At 39.1% G+C, this 26,892-nt stretch overlaps 1 protein-coding gene across 1 annotated transcript in view; it reads right to left on the reverse strand.

The window, feature by feature from the left end:
- LOC108579627 (choline O-acetyltransferase) overlaps positions 1-26,892 on the reverse strand; it is a 139,810-nt gene that overhangs the window by 47,408 nt on the left and 65,510 nt on the right. The window contains 1 exon segment of the mRNA XM_017943213.1: positions 18,393-18,584. Within this exon segment, the coding sequence (XP_017798702.1) occupies positions 18,393-18,584 (192 nt within the window).

Raw genomic sequence — 26,892 nt, forward strand, 5'->3', positions numbered from 1 at the left:
ACGCCGCAAAAGAGGCTCTCCGAGTCGTGGCGAAAATACGATTCATTCGAGATCAAAGGCGAAGTATTGCCAAAGCGAACTTCGCTATAATTCTGTTTGGTTGTTCATCCGACGTTAATGGATTAAATACAAAAGGAATTCGATACATATGCTTTGCAAAAGAATTGCAAAGTAGTGTGTTTGCCTGTACGAATGTGAAAAATTATGTTGCTATTGTCGATGTTCAGTGAAAAACGTTAAAAAGTAGAATTTTTATTTCTTAGTTTTTTTGTCCATCGAGTTGGAAGACGATTTTTTGAACAATTTTTACCCTTATTTTTATATGCAGTACTAGATTATACGATAATTTCTATTGTGGAATGTTCGAGTAGTCCGATAATATCAAATATAAATTGGGAGGTTTTGTAGATAATATAATTGATTTGTATGTGTATACCACGAAATATGTGGGATTCATTTCTTGACATGAATTATGTGCTATTTATTCGTGTATCTTCCAATTTTTCAATATTATTTCGAGTATCTTTGTATATTATAGAAATAATTTGTATACATAAAAAAGTTGTATATTTTATATGAAAGCTATGTCATCAAAAATTATAAGTGATATTATTCGTAGAATTATAAAAATTACACGTTTACATTTCATTCTTTGTAAGTTCATATTGATGCCCGGTTTACTCCAATTCCTCGAAACTCGGAGCAGATATTGGGGTAACACTGAATTTAAACACTTAAGGATCGTCGTTGCGTAGAAACAGAGAATGAACGCGGAAATGGAGAAAATAGGGCTATTTAAGGGTCCTGGGAAGATGGACTTTCAGTTGTGACTATGCAGGAGAGTTGGGAGGTCCAGTATGAGTAATGGTGAAAGTGGGTGACTCGTTGCAAGTACAGATAAAACTAAGGACTAAGAAGGAAAATATTTGAGGGTGTAACAATATGAAAAGAAATGTGACACTGCGAAGGTAGCATGTAATTTGACAAAATATGTAGATACATATTTCAGTATGAAAGAAGCTTCACCCGAGTGTGTTTTTTTTTTCGACCATCCGTTTAAGGACTTCCGGTCTCTTTTGACCCAAAGACCTTGTGTATAATAATTTTTGTCACCAGCACGCCATATGAGCCTAGACGATAAATTTTTAATACGATGTTAAGGGAACAAACTTGATAACAGCAAAAGTAATTAAAAAAAATAAGACGACGATGGGTCGAAAAAGACCCGAAGACAAGGGTTAATATAATTACGACGTGTGTGATTATTTTTGAAGTACTTTTAAAGTAATATCTCGTCCCTTTGGGGACTGAGGGATTAAGAAACGCTGACATCAAGTCTACAAGTTTCAATCTTTCAAAAGAAAGTGTCAAGTCGATTTCCATAGATTCAGGTATCTCCAAGGCACGAAGTAGACTCACCACCGTGCCAAGAAGAGCGCATCTTGTCTAACAAAGGTCGCCTTGTTCACCCGCCAGTTTTTCTCTCCCTCCCTAAATATTTCACCTTGCAAAGGGTCTTGGAAATAACTAAAAAAAGGACCTCGGTAGAAAGAGGAACCTGCTCGTGTTTCCAGTAAGGTGTTGATTTACCCAAGCCCTCAACTTCTTGCGACGCTACTTACACGGTGGCGAACTATTTCTCCAACCGGAGATAAGAAGACGGTAGAACGCGACGAGAAAGTGCACCCGGCAATCCATCGTATTACTCGGCATGTCGAGAAGAGACGCGTCTTTTTGCAGCCCCGCTTTAGGAAAGAAGGAACGACCAAAAGCAGGTCGGCTGAGCGCGCGAAAATAGGGGAAAACTCTGACTCTGCTACCCCCCTTTTCTCCTTGGCCCTCTACTCATGGCGTACGGTGTGTCCACGGGGATTCATGAGAAAAGTTACGTACTTCGAGGTGATTCCCAACACCGGAGTACACGCCACCCTCTTTTCTAGAAAAATACCGTTTACACTTCCCAGCCTTCGTTCTCCTTTTCCCTTGGCAACGTAAATCGTTGCTTCATCGTTATGGGATCAACCACTTCTCTCCGGCTTTGGAGGAAACTTGCCACGTACGTCGAGAAATTTTCAAGTTTCCCTATTATTTAACGATACTGGGCTTTGCTGCTATAGTTGCTTAGATGATCCTTCGCCCTTTTTACCTGTTCTCGAGAAAGCGATCGAAAAGTTGGTAGATTTCTTCGAGGATTTGTTGCGAACGCTCGAGTACACACTTGTCAGAAATTTTCGGTTTGTTTAAATTTTGTAACGAGTAATGAATTCGAATATCTGTCGAAGCTTTCATGTTATAAATTGTAGAAAACATTTATTATTTAGTGCATTTTAAGCACAACTGTGAGCATGTTAATGTTACTTTACGTGATATATTTTCACAATTTTTCGACTCTTTTATTAATATTTGTAGCGCTTAATAACGGGTGTGAAATACTTTTTCAGAAGTTTGGGTCAGCTTTTTTATTCTTATATTTTCGGTGTGTTTAAATTTCCGAACCACCCATTGTATACAACGTAAGAAAGTAGTGAATAATATGTGAGGGACAAATTGCCTTTATTTTTCTTCCCAACCTAACCTTGCTTTTCGCCAATTTTTTTCAACCATGTCTCACTCGTTGATTAATTAATTTTTCTACCTGTAACCCTTTGTCGAGTGTGACTCGACATCAGTTTTATTCACAGGTATGAATGAAGTAATTTTTAATTGCCAGTTTAAATATGTACCATATTTTGCAGTATACCCGGATGAGCAATCGGTGCACATATGTATATATGACCTTTAACACTATTTTCAATATTAATTAGTAAAAAGAATTGTTCAAATTAGTTCCTATCAACCAAATGTCTTTTGAAGTGCATTACAAATAAAATTCTTTAAATAATCGGGAGTTATTGAAAAGAAAATTTAAAAAAAAATTTCGCGTTCAAAGGGTTAATCAGTACTGTACATAAGTCAGTCGGTAATTTTTTTTGCAGATAGCTTGTTTTCTGTAATTCCGGTAACTCTGTACAATTACTGGTCTCTTTAAAAGAAAATTTTCTCGTACTATCTGAAATTCAGAAGAGGAGGGTTAATTTGCAAAACTGGTATTCTCAAGGAACAGTGGAATGCTATCAACTAGTGTGGGTCGTCCTTAGAAGGACTCAGGGTGCCTCAGCTTTGTAGCTTATACCCCTAATCAGACCAGGTTTTTACTTTCCATCGAAACCACCAACCGAAGAATAAGCCGGAGAATGAGCGAGGACGCCCGACCATGTTTGAACCCCAAACTTGGCGGTAAGGATTTTTGCTGTTGGACTTTTACAATTTCTAGACGTTAGTATGGATGGAACTAACGTCTGTGTGAAATTTCAGCCCGATAAAACCGGCTTTTCTACAGACGGATGTGAAGCGGTCACCCATCTTCTTACGGAACGCCGCTCAGTGCATCTTGACTTCGGTGATCGAACGGGAACTGGTAGACATGCACGGCTACGGCCGCTGGTAGTGAAATGCTATCAGACTATTATACACAGATTTCCAATACACCTGTTCCAAGTGTTTAAGGTTAAACATTCGAAAACGGTTCACCGGTTATATATTTTCGCTCACTCTTTTTCTGCTCTCTTTCGAGCGGCGATTAAATTCACCGAGCATTAATTTTCTAAAAGCTTCTCGAACAGTAAGAAAATGAGTTATACGGGTTGAAATGTTTAGATAGAGGATTCCGTTGAGTCCAAGGGACATCGCTGCTCGTGTCATGAAACTTTATTGCCTCCTTTTCCTGCTTTCACTCCTTTCCCCTTGCCGTTGAAGGAAAGGGAGCCACTTTTCCCTGCAGCATCCCTCTGAGTCTTAACACACAACCATTTGCACGTGTCTATGATATTTCTGGGGGAGCGTCCATCTGGTTGCGAGATATCTCTTTATTTCTTCCCCTCGTTTTTCACGTCACGAATAGGTATTGCAACTTTAATCGCGAACTAACACGTACTTCGGGTTATGTATTGCGGTTTGTTACTTCGAATTTGTTGAACTAATACGAACATATTGCGAGTAAATACTTGGAATTTGTAATCGTACCGACACTTTACGTACACCGTAGCCGGTCAAATGATCGGTTAATGAATTTGGAAGTGACGTGGTGTAATATCATTACTCGGGCAAGTTGTTTAATAAAAATATATTTATTTGAATCCGATAACGCTTAACCTAATTTTGAAGTGTAGGCGGCGCGAGTCTACGACAAAAAGGCCCCGTGCCTTTTTCGGGGCTCCCTTAAGTTTCCCTGGGAAAGTCCCAGGAAGTGGGGGCGCGGGTCTGCATTACCGAGGCAATACTCTTGTCCTCGAGGACGAAGAAACTCGGAGATGTTTAGAAAAACATCTCTCGACTCTTCGCCAAGAGTCGCCAGGCCTAAGTGCGTGGCCCCCCGTGGCGGTCGCCACATGAAGAATCGTATTTTTTTCGAAGGGAATACAGGTGATTGTCAATTTAATATAGGAAGCAGCGCAGAAAATAGCCTTTAGATAATAATGAAAAGAAAAAATTACATGTATTTATTCTTAACAAAATACGAAGAAAAGAGGTGCATGGTTTTAAATCGAAATTCTGAAATGGCGGATCACAAGGGTTGTAGCAACGAAAGTAAAAGAGATCTGTTAGGATGTGCTCGTGGTAGTTGCAACCAACTTTCGAGCTTTGTCGATTTTAGCATGTGGTGTGCCGACTAAGTCTAATAGGTTCGTCTTCCAAGGACCACCTCCGTGATTAGGAGGACAAAACAAGTGAGGTGGGTGAGGAACGTCGTTACACTGTTTTCACCTCAATTTATTAAAGTATAAGTGTATGGTCGCATAGGCGTACAATTTGTCCAGAATATACAATCGTCTACGTTGTTGGTTGTCCCGGCGGCAGCGATTCGGCGGGTACGTCGCGATGGTCAGTAAAGGAACAAACTGTCTCGAGGTGTAGGTGTACTGGGTTTTTATATTGTTAGGACAGGAAGACAGGAGTAGCGATAGATAAAGATAGAAGTGGAGAAAGTGGTGGAAACGAAAAATTCTTAGGCCACTCGAGGATGAAGGCAAGTCTTAACCCGGGGAGAGACAAAAGAACGGAAACTAAAATCTGAAGGAGTTGGAAAAGAAAAAGTTCGCATGGAAGAATAGAACAAGGTTCAGTAAGGGTTTGTTGACGACGACGTACCCGCCACACAACTATTGTTATTGACTAAACTTCTTAAGAGCGACTCGTGGCGGGGTTAGAGGACTTCTGTGTGTCCTTTCCGCGAAAGGTCCCACGACACCTCCGTGCGAGGACGCATCGCGGGGGTGAGGACCTCGGATAGGTTGAGTACATTTTTCGATAGTGGTGGGGAAGGGTGGTTGTCGAAAACTATTAGTTAAAATCATAGGTGGGAAAACTACACGAAAATGCCACCCCCAGACCATAGGTCACTCTCAGGTAAGGTTAAAATCATAGGTGTGAAAAACTACACGAAAATGCCACCCCCAGACCATAGGTCACTCTCAGGTACCAAGCGTACCCTTGAGTGACGCACGCGGGAATTCCGAGTGCCTGAACAATGACTGTAGCGGACAATAACGTTAAGACGCGCTTCGACTCTGATGACCATATGAGTGCAAAAAATGTACAGGTTAAAAAGGCGAAGATTCTAAGTCGAAAACGAGGTAATAAAAGGTGAAAGCAAGTTCTTAGATTGAAAGACTGCGATTGCCGTGGTGCCATAAAATTACTGCTGCTACGAAACGAACGAAGGCGAAAAAATATATACAATAGAACTACATGCTAAGAAATAATGAAAATTTTCCTTCGTCGTGCTGTTATAAAAAGAGAACCACAAATTTTTAATTCGAATTTCTGTTCTAATTCAACTGCACAGAGGGGTTAACATAGTTAGTAAAACATTTCTCCTTTGTATTTCTTCCTCCGACCTTTCCACTTTTTCCACCATTTGTCTTATTCTCCTCTAGTGCTCGTTCTCTTTGAACTTTGCACATATTTTTTTTTTTTTTCGACAACGCAGCGCGCAGCGAGCTTTAATACACTCGCTGTCCATACCTTGTGCTTTTTTTGTCCTGTTCACCTTCCCTTTTTCGTTGTATTTTCCAGGCATTTCCTCGACGTCAAAGGCCACTGTGTCAAAGTTTTCAAGACTCTAAGAGAACCGTTTAACCTTTTTACCATCCTCCTTCACTTCGCTCACAGCTAATATTTAATTAAAAAATCTTTGAATTCTCGAAAATTTTCCAATACGTGAATTCGTCTAACAGTTTAGCAGAATCTACACCACGCAGCAAAACAGTATTATAAAAGAAACTGTTCTGTTTCAGTTCCCTTTGTATTTCGCGTTATTTTTCTAACTTTTCAACGAAGCTTCAGACAAATATTTATACAACATTTGTTTCTTACTTATTCCCATAGAACACACTGACAAAGTCTGTGTGCGAACACCCTATATAATACGCTCTAACACAACGACAAAATTTTGCGACAGTGTAAGTTTTGCGAAAACCCATTAGATACAATGTTACGAACCCACTGCCTTTCCCCCACACATTGTTATTAGATACTATTATATTATTACTAACATTTTTAATTATTATATTATCATTAGATATTATTATTATCATTACCAAACACCTTTATAATTATAAGCCAAAAACGCCAAGGAGTTAGGAAGGGAGCAAAGTCGGGAAAAACCCACGAAGCGACGCTCGACTCCAGGCCCTTTTCCTGACCATTGGTTGGTCGGAAGCAAGGTGCCAAAACTAGTATAAGACCGACGTACCCGCACAAGGTCGACAGATAGTCTAATACCATACACCTAGAACGACACCCGTTCGAACTAAACATTGAATAAAACGACATCAAACACATTTCTGGAATTTGACGCCTTTAACCAACCGGAAACGAAGGCGATCTCAACCGTTACGACCCGTTCCGTAACAACTAACGATATAATCGAAACATAATATTTCCATATACAGCCGGGCATGGGTGGATTCCTAATGAAAAAATAAATGGAAAATACAGAATAACGATTTTCCGTTTGCAGCTTCGTTTTCGAGGAAATTAAGTTTGAAGATCACCGGACCGCACTCCATTGACTTTTTTTTATGAGGTCACATTAAAGAATTTGTGTATGCTGAAAAGTATTGTGAAAATTTATTGGCATAAATTTATACTTGTGTGAGAAAATCCGTCCCGAAGGCGGTGAAGCGAGCATCTCCCCAGAGCGCTCGGTGAAGACTGAATGATATTGTCTTTCATAATTAATGTCACAAAGTAGACTTTGTGTTAAAATAAGAAATGATACAAATCTCAAATACTTTGCGTTTTATTTCAATTTGAATATGTGACACTTAACTAGAAATAACCCTGTATAGTGAGAAATGTATCTCTTGCTTTATACAAAGCTCCACAGTCTTCAGTACTGAATTTTCAACAACCGCGAGATGCACCTTAATTGAAAATATGAATTACAACCCTCCTTAGCCAAACTGTTTATTCTGTGTCCAAGTCTAATTTCTTTACTGTTTCAAGCTTTCAAAGAATCTGAAAAAATTCCGGAGTACTTACCAAAGCCTCTACTACGTTATACAATTATTCGTCAGGTTAAATGCTCAAAACTTTCTTCGATAAAAATGAAAATTCGTTTCGAAGAAATACGGAGGTGCAATTTCACCTGGGTCATTAAAGACCCAGAGATAACGTCTCCCGTTATTTGTTGTTAATTTTCGAGTATGAACGTCGACAGATTCGTTTACTGCTATTTTAATATACTCCCCTCCTGTCCACTGTGCCAATTCCACGCTTATTTTCTTCACCGTTCTCCATTGGATTTCCCCCGTTCCGGCCCGACCGACAATAGACTGTGTTGCGTTCTCCGAGGCGAGAGAAGGTCGCCTCTATAAAATCGTAGCATGGGGTGGACAACCCCGAAACGCTTCACAATTCCTGTCGGTGGGGGCTTTAGTTGTTGGAGCCGTGGCGGTGGTAAGCTAATATTACGGTGCCCCGCGGCGAACTGGAAAATTTCATTGAAACTTCCATTATTCATCCGCGAGCCGCTCCACAGCCCCGGCTTTTCGGTCCGTCTGTCCGTTCGTACCTTTCCTGGCGGTAAATTCAATTCGAATTACAAGGGCACGAATTAGCTGGCCGACCCTCGAATTTCACAGTCCTTCTCGATTTCCCCGCGATTTCCTCCATTTGGAATCGCGCAATTAGCGACCGTTTTAATTTCTACCTTGTTGGAATTTTGTCATTAGATTTGGACAGATCCTATACTAGAGTCCCTTTTCCTTTTTTTAAACTGTTTTCAGTCATCTTTTTCCTCCTTTTTGAAGCTACTGTAACACTTTAAGTAGATATACAGAGGCACAGAGGAAGAGAGAAGTGGTGTTTTTCTCTCGGGAAATATATCCACGCTAGGTTTGTTTCCTTTCAATTAACTTTTCTGAGTGAAATGGGGATTCTCAGTGCAGTACGACGTTTTCACGTTTTGATTTTATTTTCGCTCTAGTTTTTGGAAATGTGTAGCGGATAGTATGATTTAAAAGTGAAGTCAATTTTCCTCTCGTAATTGTTCACGTACTTTCTCTATGAAGGGCTTGGGAATCCAGGCTTGGATCTGAACCAGCACCAATGGTTGTCACGCAACTGACAAATGGCCACAAGTTTCGAACGTTCTAACAAAGTTTTATCGGAAACAACTGGGACACCCTGTATATTGTACTTCGCTGTGCAGAAGGAGAAATGGTCGTTGGTAATCGATGGGCAGTGCTTTCGATTTACCAATATACACATCCGGAAATACATTTTCGTTTCCCGCATTGAAGGACCGGGGGCAAACGACTCCACCCCTGCAAAATGTCACGAAAGCAATTTTCTCGACAGAAGCGAGGCACGCTGCGAATTTTCGCTTGTTCGATCTTGCTTTTCTCTTCTTTCACCGACGCGCCTCCTCCGACTTCCACTGATCGATCGTCACGTCTAACTGGCTGCGTTATTTGCTTCTGATCGAGATGCAGGTCGACAAGTCTTTCTCGTTGTTGCAGAGAAGAGGGCTTGTCGACGAGGTGAGAAATTGACAAACGTCACTCGTTATATAGGGTCACTCTAGTAATCGAGTCGAGTTGCAGCTACACAGGATGGTCCACGCAATTGTTTCAGGTCATAACTCTGTTATTAATGCATTTACGGGAAAATGCCGAAGGAGAAAGATGAATAGCTCGAAGAGCACTACATCTGTAGGCCCTTATATTTTTTTTTAAGTGCAACTTAACAGTTGCATAATTTCTTTAAATGGAAATGCCAATTTTTCGTTGCGCAGATCGATTCCTCTGTTCATTCTACGTAAAAAATTATGGTTACCGACGTAAGGGGTAAATGCATTATTTTTCGGAGAAGCACAGTGCATCTAAAGTTTCATGTCAAAAAATTAATATAACATGATTCTTTTCGCAAATGCATCGGTGCATTTGTGAAGTGTAATTGCTCTTTTTTTTTCATTGAAACCATAGGCATAAAAAGTAAGACAAGGCTACCAGGAACTTAACAATTTACAAGATATTTTATTCTTTTTTTTTTTTTTTAGAAAATAAAAAAAAAATGTCTCGTGTCAAAGAAATCTTGCACTTTTTATACGCAGAATGATTCAGAAAATTGATTTATGTAACAAACTGCACGCGGTTTCAATTAAAAAGGATAATTGCCCTTTGTAAATGTACTAATGGATTTGCGAAAAGAATTATGTCACAAGATAGTACGGCTCGTTAAACCAGGCAAAATTATCCTCTAACAGTAAGATTTTCTTCTGCCTTCGTTTAAAACCGAGCTACAGCTTTTTCCAGTTATTGAAACCACACTGTACATAGGAAAACATCACGTTCCGTGACACGAGTCGATGAAATCGATTCAAATATTAATTTCAGTGTTTGAATACTGTAGTGTGTGCACATTGTGGATGAACAACCGTATAGTTTCTCGTTGAAAGGTGCAGAATTCCTACTTTAACGATTTCAGAGCTGTAAATTTTCACTATTTTCTTTTCATTCTGGTTCACACCATAGTCACATTCGTACTAATCAAGAATCCTTTTGGTTTTTTCATTTCGGATAAACAGAATGGGCGTAGGACACTTTTTATTAAAGGGACCGCACTGAATGATATACAATTCAGACAGTTTCGATTATTTTCACTTGAAAAAAATTGTGAACTTTCTTAAGACACGAATAAGTATGTGAGCAAAATGCCGATACTGAGAACCTTATACTTTCCTTACAAAAAAATCCCTAAGAAGGACTACAAAATGACACTCTAGACTAGAATGCCCCCTTAATTGACGAAAGAGTATACTAGCGGGCGATCCTGGTCCTAGGGATTTTCCGAATAAGGACACCGATCGATATCGATTTTCCCTGTCTAGTAGAGCGGGGTTGTTCTCCTTCGCGCGTATAAAAGCGTGTCCAGTAAGAATTTTGTAGTATCGTAATTTTAAGCAAGCGCAGTGTTAAGAAAATGTGGCGAGCATAAGAGAGAAAGCGGGCGACGAGAGGCCTACGAAGGGCCTGTCTACAAAGTGCGAGGGATGGAAGGACAGTGTGTTTGGAAAAGTCGAGAGGCGAGAGGAAGCTCGTGGTCGCGACTGCTACCCGTCAAATTAATCTTGGGTAACTAGTTCAAAATCTACTTTGCTCGAACGTAGAGTGCGTCACGAACGATTGACGACTTTGTTTCAAAGACTCGAATTGTACTTGAACTGGAGAGAGTATCTTGTTCACACGAGAGAATCTTTCGAATGTGTTGTGTATCCTCGAACGGCTGGAGATCTAATAATGCTCGCTCGATGGAACCTTTTCTGAATCTCTCGCTCGATCCCCGAATTTTTCTGGAGTCCGCAGTGACTCCCCCGCCAAGTGCAAGAAGGCACGCTGATTGGTTTTTCACGTACGCACAAATTACCAATCAACGTGCCCCTTGAGTGTCACCCACCCTTCCATTGCGCCCTTAGCGCGATTTTCCTTGGAAGGAGTGGGGCCCTACCTGCGGGTGCGTGGAATCTTCGCTGTCCTTCGGTGACTCCCGTCAGGTCAACCCTCGGCCGAAAGTGCCGTTACACGCGCGTGTGGACTGACCCTTCGGTAATACCTGGTTCATGACACGTCTTCGGTTATTGAGGACGCGGAAAAGTCGAAATTCTAAAGGCATTGTTCTGTAAGAAATGACTTATTTTTTCGCGGAGCTACGAAGCGTCTTTGTTCTCAAAAATAACCTTCTCGTGCGAGCGTGCAATAAACCCGGTCAACGAAGACCCCATGCGTTCCGTACCAAACATCTATCTGTATTTCTAATTCCACATGTTCTTCTTAAATAAATAGTGTTTATGTTAATGTTACATGTGTGTAGAAATGATTATTATATCCCTTCCGCCACCTGATCCACACCGTCATCGCCACAAATGTAATTCTAACGCAACGATCGTTATTTTCCGCAACCGTTCCGAAATACGCAGCTAACCTAAATTACTGGACAAACACCGCGACGTGAAATTTGAAATTAAGCATATATCCATTTAACACGTTTCTTCTACCTTACATTTTCCATTTATCTTGTGAGATACATACGTGCATAAAGCGGAGAGACTACACTCTGTGTTAGACTTATCATAGATTATTCAATCATAGCGAACGCTCTGCACGAGGATCTCGTGGCGCAATTCGATCACGCAATAATGTACTACTACCGTAACACACGAGACATTGCGAGAGGGAAGTGAATTCATCCAGTACATTTATCAACGCTAAAAATATTTTCAGATTGCGTCGACGCGCGTAGGTGAATCCGCAATCGGATCGCGTTTCTATTTTCGCTCGGACGTCGATTAATAGAGCACCGCGTTTCGCGCGTTTTTTCTTTCAAACCGTTGCAAAATACCGCGGTGTAATGAAATTCTGCAATATGTGTCTTAAGACTCGCCTCCAGTCGAGGAACTCTTTAAACGTGGATACGTCTTCTGTTGGAAGCGGATTCAGTTTGACGTTACGTTTCATAACTAAACGAAGCCACTCGTGGATTGCTTAAAATATCATTTCTCTGTATGTTGGTTTCAATTTGCTTACATTTTAGCGATATACTGTTAGGCTGAAGAATTTCATTGTCTTAAAACAACATGATATATGTATCTGGTAATTTTGTTCATTCTGTTGCACAATTGTTACCGACTGTAGGTTATAAGTCTCTATATATTCGTCTTAACCCTTCACACCCCGAATTTCTTTTTTCTCATTTTCTTTCCAATAACTCCGAGTTATTTTACGTGCTTTATTGAAAAAGTACTTCAAAGGACAATTGGTCGATAGGAAGTAATGTAAACAGTTGCTTCGTTACATATACAGTGGATTCCGGTTAATTGGGACACATTGGGACCGGACTAATTTCTCCCAAAAAAGCGAATTTCAACAGGCAAAATCTGAACAGCGTGAAAAATGAGGCTACAAACGATTTATTGAAAAACGTATGTAATATTCGACCATGAATACAAATGTGTGTTTAAGCATGCAAACGAAGCTAACAATAAGCAATAAGATAACATTAATAAGTAATGAAAAATAAGTAAATAAACACGTGTTTATATTCCGTTCTTCAGTATCTGTCCCAAATAAACGGCGGTCCCGCTTAACCGGCGTCCCAATTAACCGGAATCCATTGTATATGATAGCCCAATACAGCAGTACCCCAAACAATATATCGTTGCTTGACATTGATAGTGACATAACTCGAAAAGTATAAATTTGACAGAAAAAGTAGTTTAAAATTTGCATTTGACAAATAGTTGAATACCGATCGTGCAATATGAGCTGCTGTCTGGTACGAAACTAACGAAGCTGAAAATGTACAGTTTTAGATGATAAAAGTACCGTATCCATCTGTGGAAAAAAGATAAAAATTGACATTTTTTGAGTTACGCCACAATCAACGCCAACCAGCGATATGTAAATACCAGATTTGTGCGATTTCGGTTTTCAGGTGTTGCAATTTTTTAGTTAGAGGACTATTGAATATATCATATTTGACTTCTTTTTCGATTCGTTCTTTCGGTATGAGGTTTAATCTTTCAATTATTCACAAGCATATTTATACGTTCGTTTCTATTTTAACGCTGCCCCATGACTTGCCCATGTTTCACAATGTACCGCGTATGAAGCATCAGAATACGAACGTGACGATTCATCGGTAAGCAATTAAATCGGACCCGATAGAAAATTACACAGTAGCGAGAGCTGACCTATCCCAAAGACTTTATGAAACCTTTACAATTAGCAATCCGAGCCTACTGTTAATTACCGTGTGCCTTCGCTCTTCTTCGTAATGCATCACATTTCGTACTACTAGTATGTATAGGTTGGATAATCTTGCTGTTAGGGGCTTGCGGTTGATCTTTCGATCGTTCAAGCTTTGCCGGTTTTTGCACGTGTGTGCCGACTAATGTTCTAAGGCTTCGAAGGACCAGTTTCTTGATTGAAACACTAAGTTTTTATTTTATGTTCTATTTTCTACAACTAATTCAAGATATAAATTCTATTACGAAGTGAGAGGTGTTTCTCTTGCGAGTGGCCAAGTGTTTCTGCTGGAGTCTCTGCGGTTTCCCTCGACGAAGACTCCTATTTTCCTAAAAACACCCTGATTGGTGATTTTTCCTTTTCTAAATCACCGATCAGCTTACTCCGGTGCATCGCAACCTCCCTCCATTTCGTCCTTAGCGCGTTATCTTAGGATGGGGTAAACAACGACCGGAAAAAGTGTTCGGTGGACGGATGCGTGGGAATCCTGTGGAATCTCCGCTTTTCTAGGCTTTGTTAAAGTCAAGTGGCCCATCGACAGTGGCAAAAGTTGTGGGCCGCTTTTCTATTTTCCGTGCGGAGACTCCAGGACTTATGGCAGGGTCTGGTCCTAGGGACTAAGTGTCGCAGGCAACGCAATAAACACTTGTGGTAAATCCGGCTACAGGACACGCCTTAACAATCCTTAAATATTGAAACAATAAAAGTTTTTATAATTTAATCCATACAGTGTCTTGATGAGGTATTCCTCATGAGATTTCATCAATGTCTCCCAATGACAGCCTAATAAAGCTATTCTAATATGTGCCTAATGCGGTTGGCCTCATTGGGAAAGCCTAATGCGGCCCTAACGCGGCTTTCCCATTCCGCGTTACATACCGCATGCGGGCCTAACAGGCAAATTAGGCTAGCCTAATGCGGACCCAATATCTGCCTAACTGAAATTCTAGTCGGTTATGTAGCTGAAAGAGAAAAAAGAAAATAAAAAAGAATGCATAAATTATTGCATATTTTCGCATTTCTTTGGAATCGAATTTTTCATTGACATTTTAGTTACACAAAGATTCATTTTTGGAACGTCCCTAATGGGTCACTTTTGACCCAGCCGATCGCTCTCTTTAGTGTTAAATTAATATTTCGATTACGATCAAACTGAAGTTCATCTTATTATGCTTTTACACTGGACTCTACAATTGTCTACTAGTTGGTGTTACTTTCTTCATTCATTTATACTATCAAAATTACATGGATTAAACAAGGTAATAATAATTTTTCTCAAAGGTTACGCGTTTTATGAAAAAAATTGTGTTCTAAATTTTTGATATATTTCCACGAGTAGATTCCGCGAATCCGGCATATTTTTATGAAATTTCAATGTAACGAGTAAATTTCGTATTATTGAAACATCTGGTGTCACGAGGACGTAATATTCTTGCCGGACAGCATACATTGAAACAAAAATGACGTTGCACAGCATAATTAGCCGGAAAATTTCCTTTCTCGACATCATTTCCAAATGCTCAACGCTCGTATTTCCGCCAAGCCTTTTAACGTTCTGAATATTTAAGGGAACAGCTTACGTAAGCTTCTCTACGTTTGGAGGTTTTAAAACGGCAGACTGTCCGATGCTATTTACCTTTGCAGTCGCGGAAAGAAATTTGCTCTGAATACCATGAATATTTTTATTATACGAAAAATAACGGATTGCATGTATTAACTGAATCTATAAAAATATGACAACCATTAGATTACTCGTTTAAACGAGCGAATGATAAGATATTTGATTTCATATTCTATTTATTGTTATCGTTAATTGTTTCGAAAGTAGTACAAACTTTTGTGTCAGAATTATATTTTTCATGGTAAAATACCCAAATTGCTTCATTATTTTCACTTATACACGTGTGCTTTTCTCCTGTACTATTTCAAAATGCATTAAAGCGAAAAAAAGTGGTGCAAAAAGCAAATTTTAATCATTCTTAACACTTTACCGACCGGTAGTCGATTAATCGGCTTGTTGCCGTCAACGCTTACCGACCGGTAACCTATTAATCGCTTTTTTGCCGCCGACGCTTACCGACCGGTATCCTATTAATCGGTCAAAGTTTGATTTAACATTTCTATAGATACAAGAAAAAGCGCATATATTCCCGCGCGATAGCCTACAGTCTAAACAGAGCCGGTGTCAACGATGTATCTGTGGCCGAGTGAGCGGTCTGCAGTGCGTGAGATGTTCAACCGCTACCGGTCGGTAAAGTGTTAACTTAGAAGAAAAAAAATATATATATATTCTTTTTTTAAATATTGTAACTAACAAATGGATAAAAACTGTAATAATAATTTCTTAATACACGTGCTATGGTGTACCTCGCATCGGTTCGCGAAGTGTTGCAAACTTGGATCGCGATTGGAAAATTTAGACGAGAAAGTTTATCATTCCTAATTCCAGTATAAATTCGCACTCGAAAATCTTAAAAAAAAGAAAGAAGTGTCTGTAAATATTTATCGTGTAAGAACGTATAAAAGAAAATCAGATACGAAAATGTAATCTAGTTTACGATAGACGAATGGCGTTGATAAGGAACGGGAGCAGATAGGTACACTCCTGTTCACAAGTATTAGGACACTTACTGGATGTGAAGCAAACTTAAACAGTCGTTACAAAATTATCGAGATCTATTTCTGTTTAAGGTGCTGTCATAAAAATACGATTTTAACAGTGTCGTTGATTATGTCACACCAAATATTCACACGCAACCGAGTTCGAAAACGAGTTTGCTGTAGATCGTTGAAATTGTGTCGGCAATCGCTTTATAGCTATCGATTAAAAAAAATTCACGGTACCGTCGTTACCGAAAAATCTATTGAAACAATCGTGTTACGTATAAAAAATAACGAAACATTGTCCTCTTCCATTTTTCTCGCAAATCTACCATTTATGAGAAAAATATTGGAAACTAATAGTGAGCACCCTGTATATTTTTACTGATATACATGAGCCGCTCGTTTGCCAAAAAGCAGAGGAAACTGATGAGATTCTTTATACCGTTGCATTAAAAAGTTGCTTAACTAAATTGTCACAAGCGTTTGAATTACATTATTACAACGGATTACTTTCGAGTATGGAGCTACTCACGTTGGCTTCTGAAATAAATTATTTACTATTCAACGGTCACAAAAAGTTTCGTCATTTAATGGTGTTAAACTCAATTACTACAGAAATTTATTTTAAATATAAAAAGACAAGCACGAATCAAGTGCTTTGGCACTAAAATTCAAAAAGCCAAGTTAACCACTTTGGCCTGTGAACAGCTCAACATGACATCTAAATAATAATTTTTATTAGTAAAATCACGTAATACTTTCTGTACGAATATAATAGGTGTCCTAATACTTCTGAACGGCAGTGTACGTTCTTTTTCTTTCTAAGTGGCAGAACAGCATTTTCGTTTCAACCCACGTTGCCTCCGGAGAATTTACTTCTGGTGGCATCAGCCTACACAGAATATCCGCACGCGTTCTCCGTGACTTTTGCGATCTCCCCATCCCGTGGTGTCGGTCCCACGGGAATCCCGGTTCGATGCATGGCCCCGCTATAAGCCTCTCCACGTCCCTATGGCCATCCGGTTTCGAGATCCCGTGGCACATAAATAAATAAATAAATGGATTTACGAGGGCTCGCGCACTCGTCTCGTGACGTTTCACCGGAACGAGAAGGGAACGGAGAGACGGCAAACTTTCCGCGCTTGAAAGTAAGCCGGAACAACGCAAATATTGCGATAAAAGTGAGCAGTGGTTGTGAAAGACAAAGGGGTCAAATTGGAAAAGCTGCGTCGATGATAGAGGCGAGCAGTGGTGTGCTTCCAAACTTGAAGCCTCACTGAGCCGTTTGTTCTTCTATGGTTTTTGTCAGTTCGAGTAAGATATTGGTCATCGAAAATGGTAGAATGGTTAATTACACTTGTGAATGTTCTGTCTAGGTGAGACGAAGCGACGAGAGCTATAGAAATTTACGGCAGATTTTTAGAACTGTCCGAATGAGGGACAAGTGGTGCAGCCTGTTTCTTTCTGCCTTTAACGGAGGAAATTATCTGCTCTTTCCAACATCGTTGCCAAAAAGATAGGAAAAAATTGTGGAACGAGAAGGTGATTACATTCTTTCTTAACATTCAACACGTCCACTGTTTCCTGTATTGTCTACGTACACTACCGGCCAAAAGTTTGGAATCCCTGAGCATTGCAATTTACACAAAAATTTCCAGAAAAAAGTCAACGACTTTGAGAATTTTTTATCGTCCGAATCAATTCATATGAGATAAGTTGATAAATGTGGAACTGAGATAAACTTCAAATCTATAAAAAATTAGCAGCAGATTTAGTATTGATGAAAAGTGGGAGGCGATTCCAAACTTTTGGCCGGTAGTGTATATGAACCACTCAGAAATCGAAATTACATTTATTCAATTTTTTTTATTTACGAAGAAAGCATCAAGCATGCGCCTTGATACTAAAATTGGAAGAATTTCCAAAAGTGGAGTTTCAATCATTTTCGTTTCTGAATGGCTCATACATGTGATGCGCGGTCTTCTCTCCTGCCATGTCCTTGCGTCACATTGGATACACAGGCGCATTCAATGTTAAATGAGTTTCATTTGAGAGGTGTGTGAAATAAAACTGATATAACAGGGAACAAACCTTGTTTATTCCTTGAAAATTGAATACCTTTTCTTTTTTAATTCGTTATTAAATGTCGCATCAATCACATTTATGGGTTGTTAGCGACTTACTGTCTAGATTCACAGTTTATTATACAATTTGGTATGCTTTAAGTAGTTCGGTAAGTTTCACTTGAAAAGGAAGATTAAGAAATAGCACTGTACAAAGCTAAGTAAAACACTGACTCGTTAGGTTACTCGGTTAAACATCTGGACAGTGAACGTGTTAAAGACATGTGTACCCATTTAAAATATCGGTCTAAATGGTACGAATGTACTAGACGACCTAATATCGCTACGAAATGTGAGAAATCGATTATTCGCTCACCCAGTTTGTCATTTTCTGTCGACGTTCTACAAGTCGTTGCTGAAGCTTCGGTCCAGGTCCAGAAAGGAAAGCTTTCACCAGGCTCCTGGTCTTCGGCAGATGATGAGGAGCGACTGCCTCGACCTGGGCCAAGTACTTCTGTAAGGTTGACTCCAAATCCGGAACCGGAAGAGTTGGTAGAGTAGCTTCCTTCTGTGGAGCGAAACCAAGGAAATGGATGATTATCGAAGCAAGAATCGTCGATAAAAACGGTCGTTATGTTAATTCGTGGGAAACGAGATACAGAGCGGAAAGAGCGATGAATTTATCCGCTTAAAATTGCTCACGGTTGATCTACAACGTTGTTTAAAGGTTAATTTAGGTCAGGGGTTGACATTTAGTAATAAGGGTCGATAAATTGAGGAAGCCGAACATGCGTAATGGTCGTTGCTAACGTTAACATATTTCATCAAAATAACCGTGGACAGCTTTTTCGTTCGATAAGTTAAAGGTCAAGCTTATCGTTCGCCGTTAGGTACGTCGAAATATAAAGTATCGAATATGTGAAGTATAGTTCACTGAGTGGTTGGATATATTGGATTATGGGAGTTATTGGTTGTTAAATAATTAATAATCCTTGTTTTAAACTGTGAAGTTGGATATATTGGATTATGGGAGTTATTGGTTGTTAAATAATTAATAATCCTTGTTTTAAACTATAAAAACTTTTATCAGACACAAGGAAGGTTCGCTTTTCTACTTGATGGTAAGAGCACTGTATACGGACTGAGAATGCTCCTACGCAACGCCCTAATATTGCCTACGACCCCGCTTGGGACCGAAGGGCCTTCTGTCACGTATCATAAACATTTAGATCTTTACTAAACAGAGGTGGTAAAGCTAAACGGATTTTTCCAAACGTATACAAAAGTAATATATGTATACTTCCTAGTAGGGCTCTAGATTCATTTTTGTTATATCTAACTGACTGATAAATCTAACAGGATATTGCAAAAGGATTCCATACAAGGTGGAACTACCCTAATTGTATAGGAGCTTTGTAACTCAACGCTTACCACATGCTACAGCTCTTTACCATAATTACAAAGGAACAATTAGTATTGTAATTTTGGCGCTAGTTGACCGTAATTATTGTTTTACCGCGATAGATGTTGGAAGCTATGGGAGTCTATCAGACGGTGCAAACTTTGACAATTTTGATTTAAAAACAGCATTAGAAACGAGTATTTTAAATGTATAGTTGATGGAAGCGATATAGGGAGGTCGTAAGTTAAAGCATTAAGCGGCGACATCGATTGGTATAGCCGCAACAAGGGTCGTGCGTTGTTTGTGAATTGATATTTAAAATTTCTGCTTACAATCTTTCATTTAACACTTAACCGGCTGGTCTTTGAGAATTTTTATTTTGCAAGTTTGCAGAAAGAGGGAGTGAACTATGAAAGCTATTATAACTTTCGCATTTTTCAATAGTTTTTACAATACAGCACCTGCTTGAAGGTTTTATACTTAATTTTAATATTTATATATATTTACACCGTTCGAAATGTCACGATGAATAAAATTTTCTGAAAAATGAAAAAGGTCTTTCTCAAAAAAGACCCGAAGACTTTATGTGCAACGATTTTAGACAATAAACTGTTAACACTTTGCCAACCGAATTGCAACTGAACAGATGTCTAAGATTGCTAAAACGAATTCTAGGAAAATTGATAAAGGAAGATTACTCGTGTCAAATTCAACGATGGTTCGTTACATCGACAATAACACGGAAGGAAGAAAAAATGAGAATGAAATATTCTATGTAAATAATACAGTAGAAAATGGTAGATTTAGCACAATCGGTTGGCAATCTGTTAATATAACGTTAAGGGACTATAAAATTGATAATAGCAAAAATTATTTAAAAAATAAGACGGCAATGGGTCGAAAAAGACCCGAAGACTTTCAGTTTTCAATTGCCCCCAGCACAATTCAACTGTACAAATTTCATCCCTTACTTTAAAGTTTCATAATCCACCGTTAGAAAATAGCTTCCAGTGCAAACAAACATTGCTACGACAAGGTACACCAGGAAGAACGATCGCGAGAGCTCGATCGAACGCAAAATTCAACTGAAGATCAAGAAACCGGAACGAGAGCGAGGAGGATCGATCGAGTGGCCTGAAGGTTTAGCAAGTTCAGGGGTGTATCGTGCGCCTCGGAACTTCCTGGCACTGCGGGCATTCGTTGGCCTTTACGATGTCACGACGATTGTAAAATAAAGAATCAATCGAGAAACGAAGCGTGTCTATGGGAGTAAAGAGCCCTTAAGGCCGGCACGGTTCGTCGATCAGAATCCCCCTTTGGCTGGCCTAACAAGACCGAGTCTTCGAACCTGAACGCGACTCGACCCTTCCTTCTTTCGTCGCGAAATGTTTCCGGCAAGTGATGCAGGGAGGAACAGGGATAACTAGAGGCTCGTTTAGTAATGGTCTCTCCTTTCCTTTCGCTACGCTTGTTCGCGTATTTTAGTTTCATTAACCTGCCTAGCCCGCCGGTCTGAACAGGCGAAAAGGACGAATGACGTTGTAGAATCAACATGCGTAGTAGTCTGACTCGTGACCAACAACGAGGAAGCGGGATGCCCGTGATTTATGTGACAACCGGCGTGTCGAGTGACACGCTTTCTACGCATACTTCCTCTTCACGTACGGATAATCTTCAAACATGTAATAACACACGGTCTTAGGAGAAGTTTTAGTTTGGCTCGGTTTAGTTTTACCTGGAGAAATTTTAATTGGGTAGAAGTGGTACTACACCTGGCAAAAAATTCTCCACAAGTGTCAGTCCGCAAGGAAGCTAAACCTGACAGTTGTAGAGTCAGGGACTACGTTTTCGAGCCTCGCGCCCGCCTTTGTAGTTTGCCGAACGTAGACAAGGACAGCGAATAAAAGATAAGGATGAAACGTGAGTCGGAGGCAACCAAGCGATTTAAATACCAACTTTTTTAATTTTACGTTTTCTTATCCCGAAATTTTTCTTAACATATTGATGAGATTTTTCTGATGAAAATGACATCAAACACGACATAATTTGAACAAGACAGGCGCAGACCTAGGTGTAGGACCATCTATACTGACACTTGTAGAATCCAAACTGTCTGACACTTGTGGAGAATTTACTGTATTAGGAACGTAACTAAGAGTAGTCGTTTATTAGAACTGTAAAATGTTATTGTACATTGGTAAAACAGGTGGGAAAGTATAAAGAAAGTAACAGAAATTTTCAATTTATTATCGAAAAGAAGAGAGGAAGAAAAAGTGTTTGGCCGATCGAAGTCCTGGAAAAGAGTAATCAACTGTGGTGACCTAATTTTATGAAAAAGTAATATTTAATTTAAACGTGTAAAAAATTTGAAAGAATCGCACGTTTGTTTGGTTTATTGAAATAATTCGAAATAGTAACTTCGTTCTATTTCATTTTGTCGTTAAATCTTTCGTTTCTTCAGTTTAATTTGTTCGTATTAATAAAGATACTTCCTATTAAATAAAATGTTTGAAAATAATTTCGCGTTTTTATTATAACGTTTCAATAAAGCCTCAAACGACCTACGTGCTCACACCCGTAGAATATACTGGCAAAGTTTGATCGGAAACAACTGCGACGCTCTGTAAGTTAAAAATTTACTTGTTGCGGTGAAAATTATCTATAAAAATTTCGGGTGGTGAACTGTAACATTAACTCTTTGCGGTCGAACCCCGGGATATTCCCGGCAAGGCGCTTTCACCTTCTAAACGCTCTGTGGACGCTCTTTGCCTGCAGAAACGGGGAAAAAATAGTAACATGCACACAGCTTGAATAAACTTATTTGATTAAAATTTATACGTTTTTGGGGCAATAATTCCGACCAGTACGACTAACATGCCTACGGCAAATACGACCGCAAAGAGTTAAAAATAAAAAAATATTCCACCCACATACATATTTCGAATGAGCCCAAATAATTCCCAATTACCAACTGATGGTAACACATTCCATTAGAGCAATCAATTTTTCATCGATTAATCATTACCTTCTCTTCTTTTCATCGAGACTTTCCTACTTATTACTATTCTATTAAACTGGCGGGAAGAGTATGTTATCAGGTTAAGTTAAACATAACTTGCTAAAGTATACGATCACAGTTACTAAAATTGGCGCGCTTCACCTACTAAACTGTCTGCGTTGATCAGCATCAGTGTCCCTTGGTTCGATACACCCTGAATGATCGAATTAGTGTCACGATGTAAAGCTGAGAGAAACGACGATTAAATTTCAGTCGTTTATTTGTGATCGAGCGACACGTCGCGTCGCCTGAAATCCATGGGAACTTGGAAACGAGTAGAGCGTACTTATACGTTATTCCGTGCACGAAACGAATCCAGAGAATGCCTGTAACGCGTTCGATTATCCCGCTTGGCATGAGTCAGTTTTGTCTCGAAGCTGGCCCCCCCTCAATGTTACCGGGCCAGCCCGTTCGTTTCGTACGAGCCTTCTATGTAACGGGTGTCTGGATTCCCAGGAGGTTTTCTACCCCCTTTTCAAGGCTCATTGCTATGCACCGCTCGAAACTCTGCTAACGACCTTTGCACGCCGTGAGCCCCCAACTTCCAGCCGACTTTTCGATCCGAAACAGCTTATCGGGCCGCGCGATTGCGTGGATTTGAAATATTCGATACGAAAGCCTGGATTTCGTACGATTCACCAAGACTCATTTTCAAAATCATTTAAATCCCTGTTTAAAATGAAGAGAAGAAAATGAAACTTTGGGTTGGAAGGTCTCCGAATGTTACTCCTGTTTGTAGTGTTGAAAAATTTCTTTCAACATAGAAGACAGAGGATTGTGAGTAAGATCGAAGATTTGTGAGGAGCAACGGATGAAATTTTCGAGAAAATTCTCTTGTAGAAGATTATTATAGAATACGAGAATGTAATTATGGTAGGAGCTATGTCTGTAATTTCACCGCATATGGTGTTTTCATTTCTTCGTTGCACTTTAATTCGTTATCTTTTCCTTTTCTTTATCTTCTTCTACACTTCCGTCGTCTCCCTGTTTTAGGAGACGTGGCTGTTTTAAAGTGTAAGTGAAAATTATAAGCGTATCGTATAAACTGTGTAACAGTTCTGTTTCTAGAATAAAGTGTCATGAAATATAAAATCTAAATCTAACAGGAAGTTTCCTTGTGTTGGTAAAGTAGGTACGGTGTGACTTTAATAAATAAATTTATGGACATGATACATAATTCGTATATAATTTTAAATAAATTATTATTTTCTTTTCTTTGTATATTTTCCAATTTTTTCACAGAAAATTCGCTGCTCTTTTAAATTTTCTATCTCGTAAGCAAACAGATCATTTAAGGAAACCGTTTCAGCATCATATGTTACCTTAGAAAACACTTTTTTACAGAACATAAACTTTAAAAGTTATTCGAGGTGGATAAATTATGCGACTCACCCTGTGTATCGTACATTTCTTACAAGGATTGACAGGTATAAAATATTGAAGTTCAAGTATCTCGCACGTTATTAATTTCTCCAACACTTTACTCTAGTACCTTTTTGCACACAGAAAAAGTATCGATCTATGTCAGAAGAAAAAAATATACGATCCTATTTAAAAAAAAAAAAATTGAAATTGCAAACCAAGTTCTAAAAAAGATTGTACACACTAACTCAATATTTTAAATCTCTGTCATATGTTTAATATTGGTAACTGTATAAGAGATAAGGAACACTAAACATTCACCCTATATACTATATATTTAATGCTTTCATTGTAAATATATTTTCTACGTTGAAGTTTATACATTTTACACACGAGCCACTCAGAACTCAAAACGATTAACTCCACTTTCTGATGCTTTTCCAATTTCAGTATCAAAGCACACGCTTGGTGCTAGAGCTGTTACTTAACACTATGCCGTCCAGTGGCACCACATTGGTGTCCTACGAAAATTATCGGACAAATGCCGATGATACCACGTTGGTGCCCCGCGCAGAGCTATCGAACAAATGCCGGTGACACCACGTTGGTTGTCTTATGGGAAGCTATCGCACAGACGCCAGTATCGCTTGTGTTCTGTCCAAGTAACAACAAGTTACAGGTTGCAATACGATCATAGTAGCAAGCTTTGTGTTTTTACGAGAATTTTCTTTTTTCTCCCGAAAATCTCGAAAAACCCCCGGCGACAGGCGAAAAGATCTGAACCAGTCCTGCCGGCGCCAAACAAAAGAATCCGGATTACACGTGCGGACGGCATAGTGTTAAGAGATACCCGCTGAGACAGCTGAGTAATGAGACAGCTGAGAGTAGATATCTATTATTCCTCGACTGTTTCGGCAGAGGTTTCAAAACAATATTGTGTAGGGTACAAGTGCACTTTGACACCTCGGCATCGTTGCATCGCTGTCGCGACCGATCCGTATTTGTTTGCCCGGGGAACCACCAGCGGTAGTGGCCACCGAGATTTCGACTGTTTTATGTACATATTCGAGCACTCGTGAGATACCCGGGTCGATCGTGTTATTTTCATCTACCCGGGTATCTCACGGGTACACGAATACCCGGTTGAAAGTAATAGCCCTACTTGGTGCACAATTTTTCACAAAGAAAAGAAATTTAATAAATTTTATTTTATGGCGCTAGTAGTCACTTTGGCTTCTGACTGGCTCATACATATATTTCTACTGTATCACATTTACACATCTCATTTTTATTCAGTAATTTACGAACCAAGTGTTCTTTGCAAAAGTTTCATTTTAAAAGTCAACGTACCTCTCTCTGATAGCAACATGAATTTTCACTTTTCCTCTCGCGCCTTCGCAAGCAAGTTTCTGTTTACGGTTTAGAATATACCGGAACAACGATTCAAGCGTGAAATTTACACGAAACACTTGACGTTTCTGCGATATGTTATCGTTTAAGTACACAGTTAAAATTAGTACACGACAATTATTAACGAAATACACGGATGACACAATATGCTGTAAATCTTCATCGAAGCGAGGTTGTCTGAATGGCCTCGATCAAGCAGACCTCGTTTGCCCGATTCGATAATAATCAACCGGATGTGCCTTTCATTCGAACGCGGTGAATTCGAAATAATTACCCTTCCTTTCTCACTGCCCTCCAATTTCTCGCTCTTTCTTCGTAGACGTGCATCGTTGCAATATGGCGAGCCGTAAACGTGATCACACGTTTTCTGCCGCAGGAAACTGCACGCTAATTGCGAAAACAAACTGGCCGGTCGTGGTATACTCGATAAGGAATAATCAGATGTTGATGCGTTTCTATGGTGTTTTTATAATTGAAAAAAAAATCTATATTCTACTAATGGCGTGAATGGAAATTAACAAATGTATCTATTGGATGATTGCAAAAATTCGTGCCCGATTTTCAGAGGTTGCGGGAAACCTTATCACACTTTGGCACCGATGTTTATTTTAACGTCGTGTTACATTCCTATCGAAAGATACACCGCTTGTGTTTCATTTTCAGATAATTGTCCGTTTCATTTCATTTTATTTTCAAATGAAATGTGCCTCTGCACACACCGCTTATGTTTTATTTTCAAATCGGGCACGAACTTTTGCAATCATCCGATACTTCTTGGAAGTACAAACAGTGTATGGAAAAAATCAATTATTTGGAAATGGTGAAATATGTAAAATATAGCAACTACGAAAAACATTTATGTAATTAGCAAGAATTTGTTATCAGGGAAGAAAAGTGTGAAAAATTTAATTTAATTTAGTATGTATAGTTTTTTATCTTCTTTTATTATTTTACAGTTGGTTTCTGTTCGTCTTGTACTTGAAGAACAGGGCTAATAAAATTCAGTTTCACTTTTTATATTCTGTGATGTTAATCTGATTCTTGCTCATTTCGTCAGGCAAATAATTTTATTGAGAAATGCAACTTTATAATTATTTAACGTGTTGTTATGTAAATTTTCTTTTTACGAAGGAATTAAGATAAACTTATTTTCTACATATATTATAGTATACACGTTTTATTCTGGAGTTTCTTCTCAATTGCATTACTTAAATAATAATAATAATAAGGAACAAGAAATACATTCATATTGCCAACATATTCTCAGTACTTAGCAATACAGTAAATTCTCCACAAGTGTCAGTCCGCAAGGAACCTAAACCTGACACTTGTAGAGTCAGGGACTACGTTTTCGAGCCTCGCGCCCGCCTTTGTAGTTTGCCGAACGTAGACAAGGACAGCGAATAAAAGATAAGGACGAAACGTGATTCGAGGCAACCAAGCGATTTAAATACTAACCTTTTTAATTTTACTTTTTTTTTTCCCGAAATTTCTCTTAACATATTGATGAGATTTTTCTATGAAAATGACATAAAACACGACATAATTTGAACAACATTTACTTATTAACATGTTCACTGTCACGCCAGATTTACAGGTTACTGTCAGGCGGCCACAAGAAAATACATTTTAAGCATAGGATTA

The sequence above is a fragment of the Habropoda laboriosa genome, unplaced genomic scaffold (genome assembly GCF_001263275.1).
Source record: "Habropoda laboriosa isolate 0110345459 unplaced genomic scaffold, ASM126327v1 scaffold39, whole genome shotgun sequence".
Lineage (NCBI taxonomy): Eukaryota > Metazoa > Arthropoda > Insecta > Hymenoptera > Apidae > Habropoda > Habropoda laboriosa.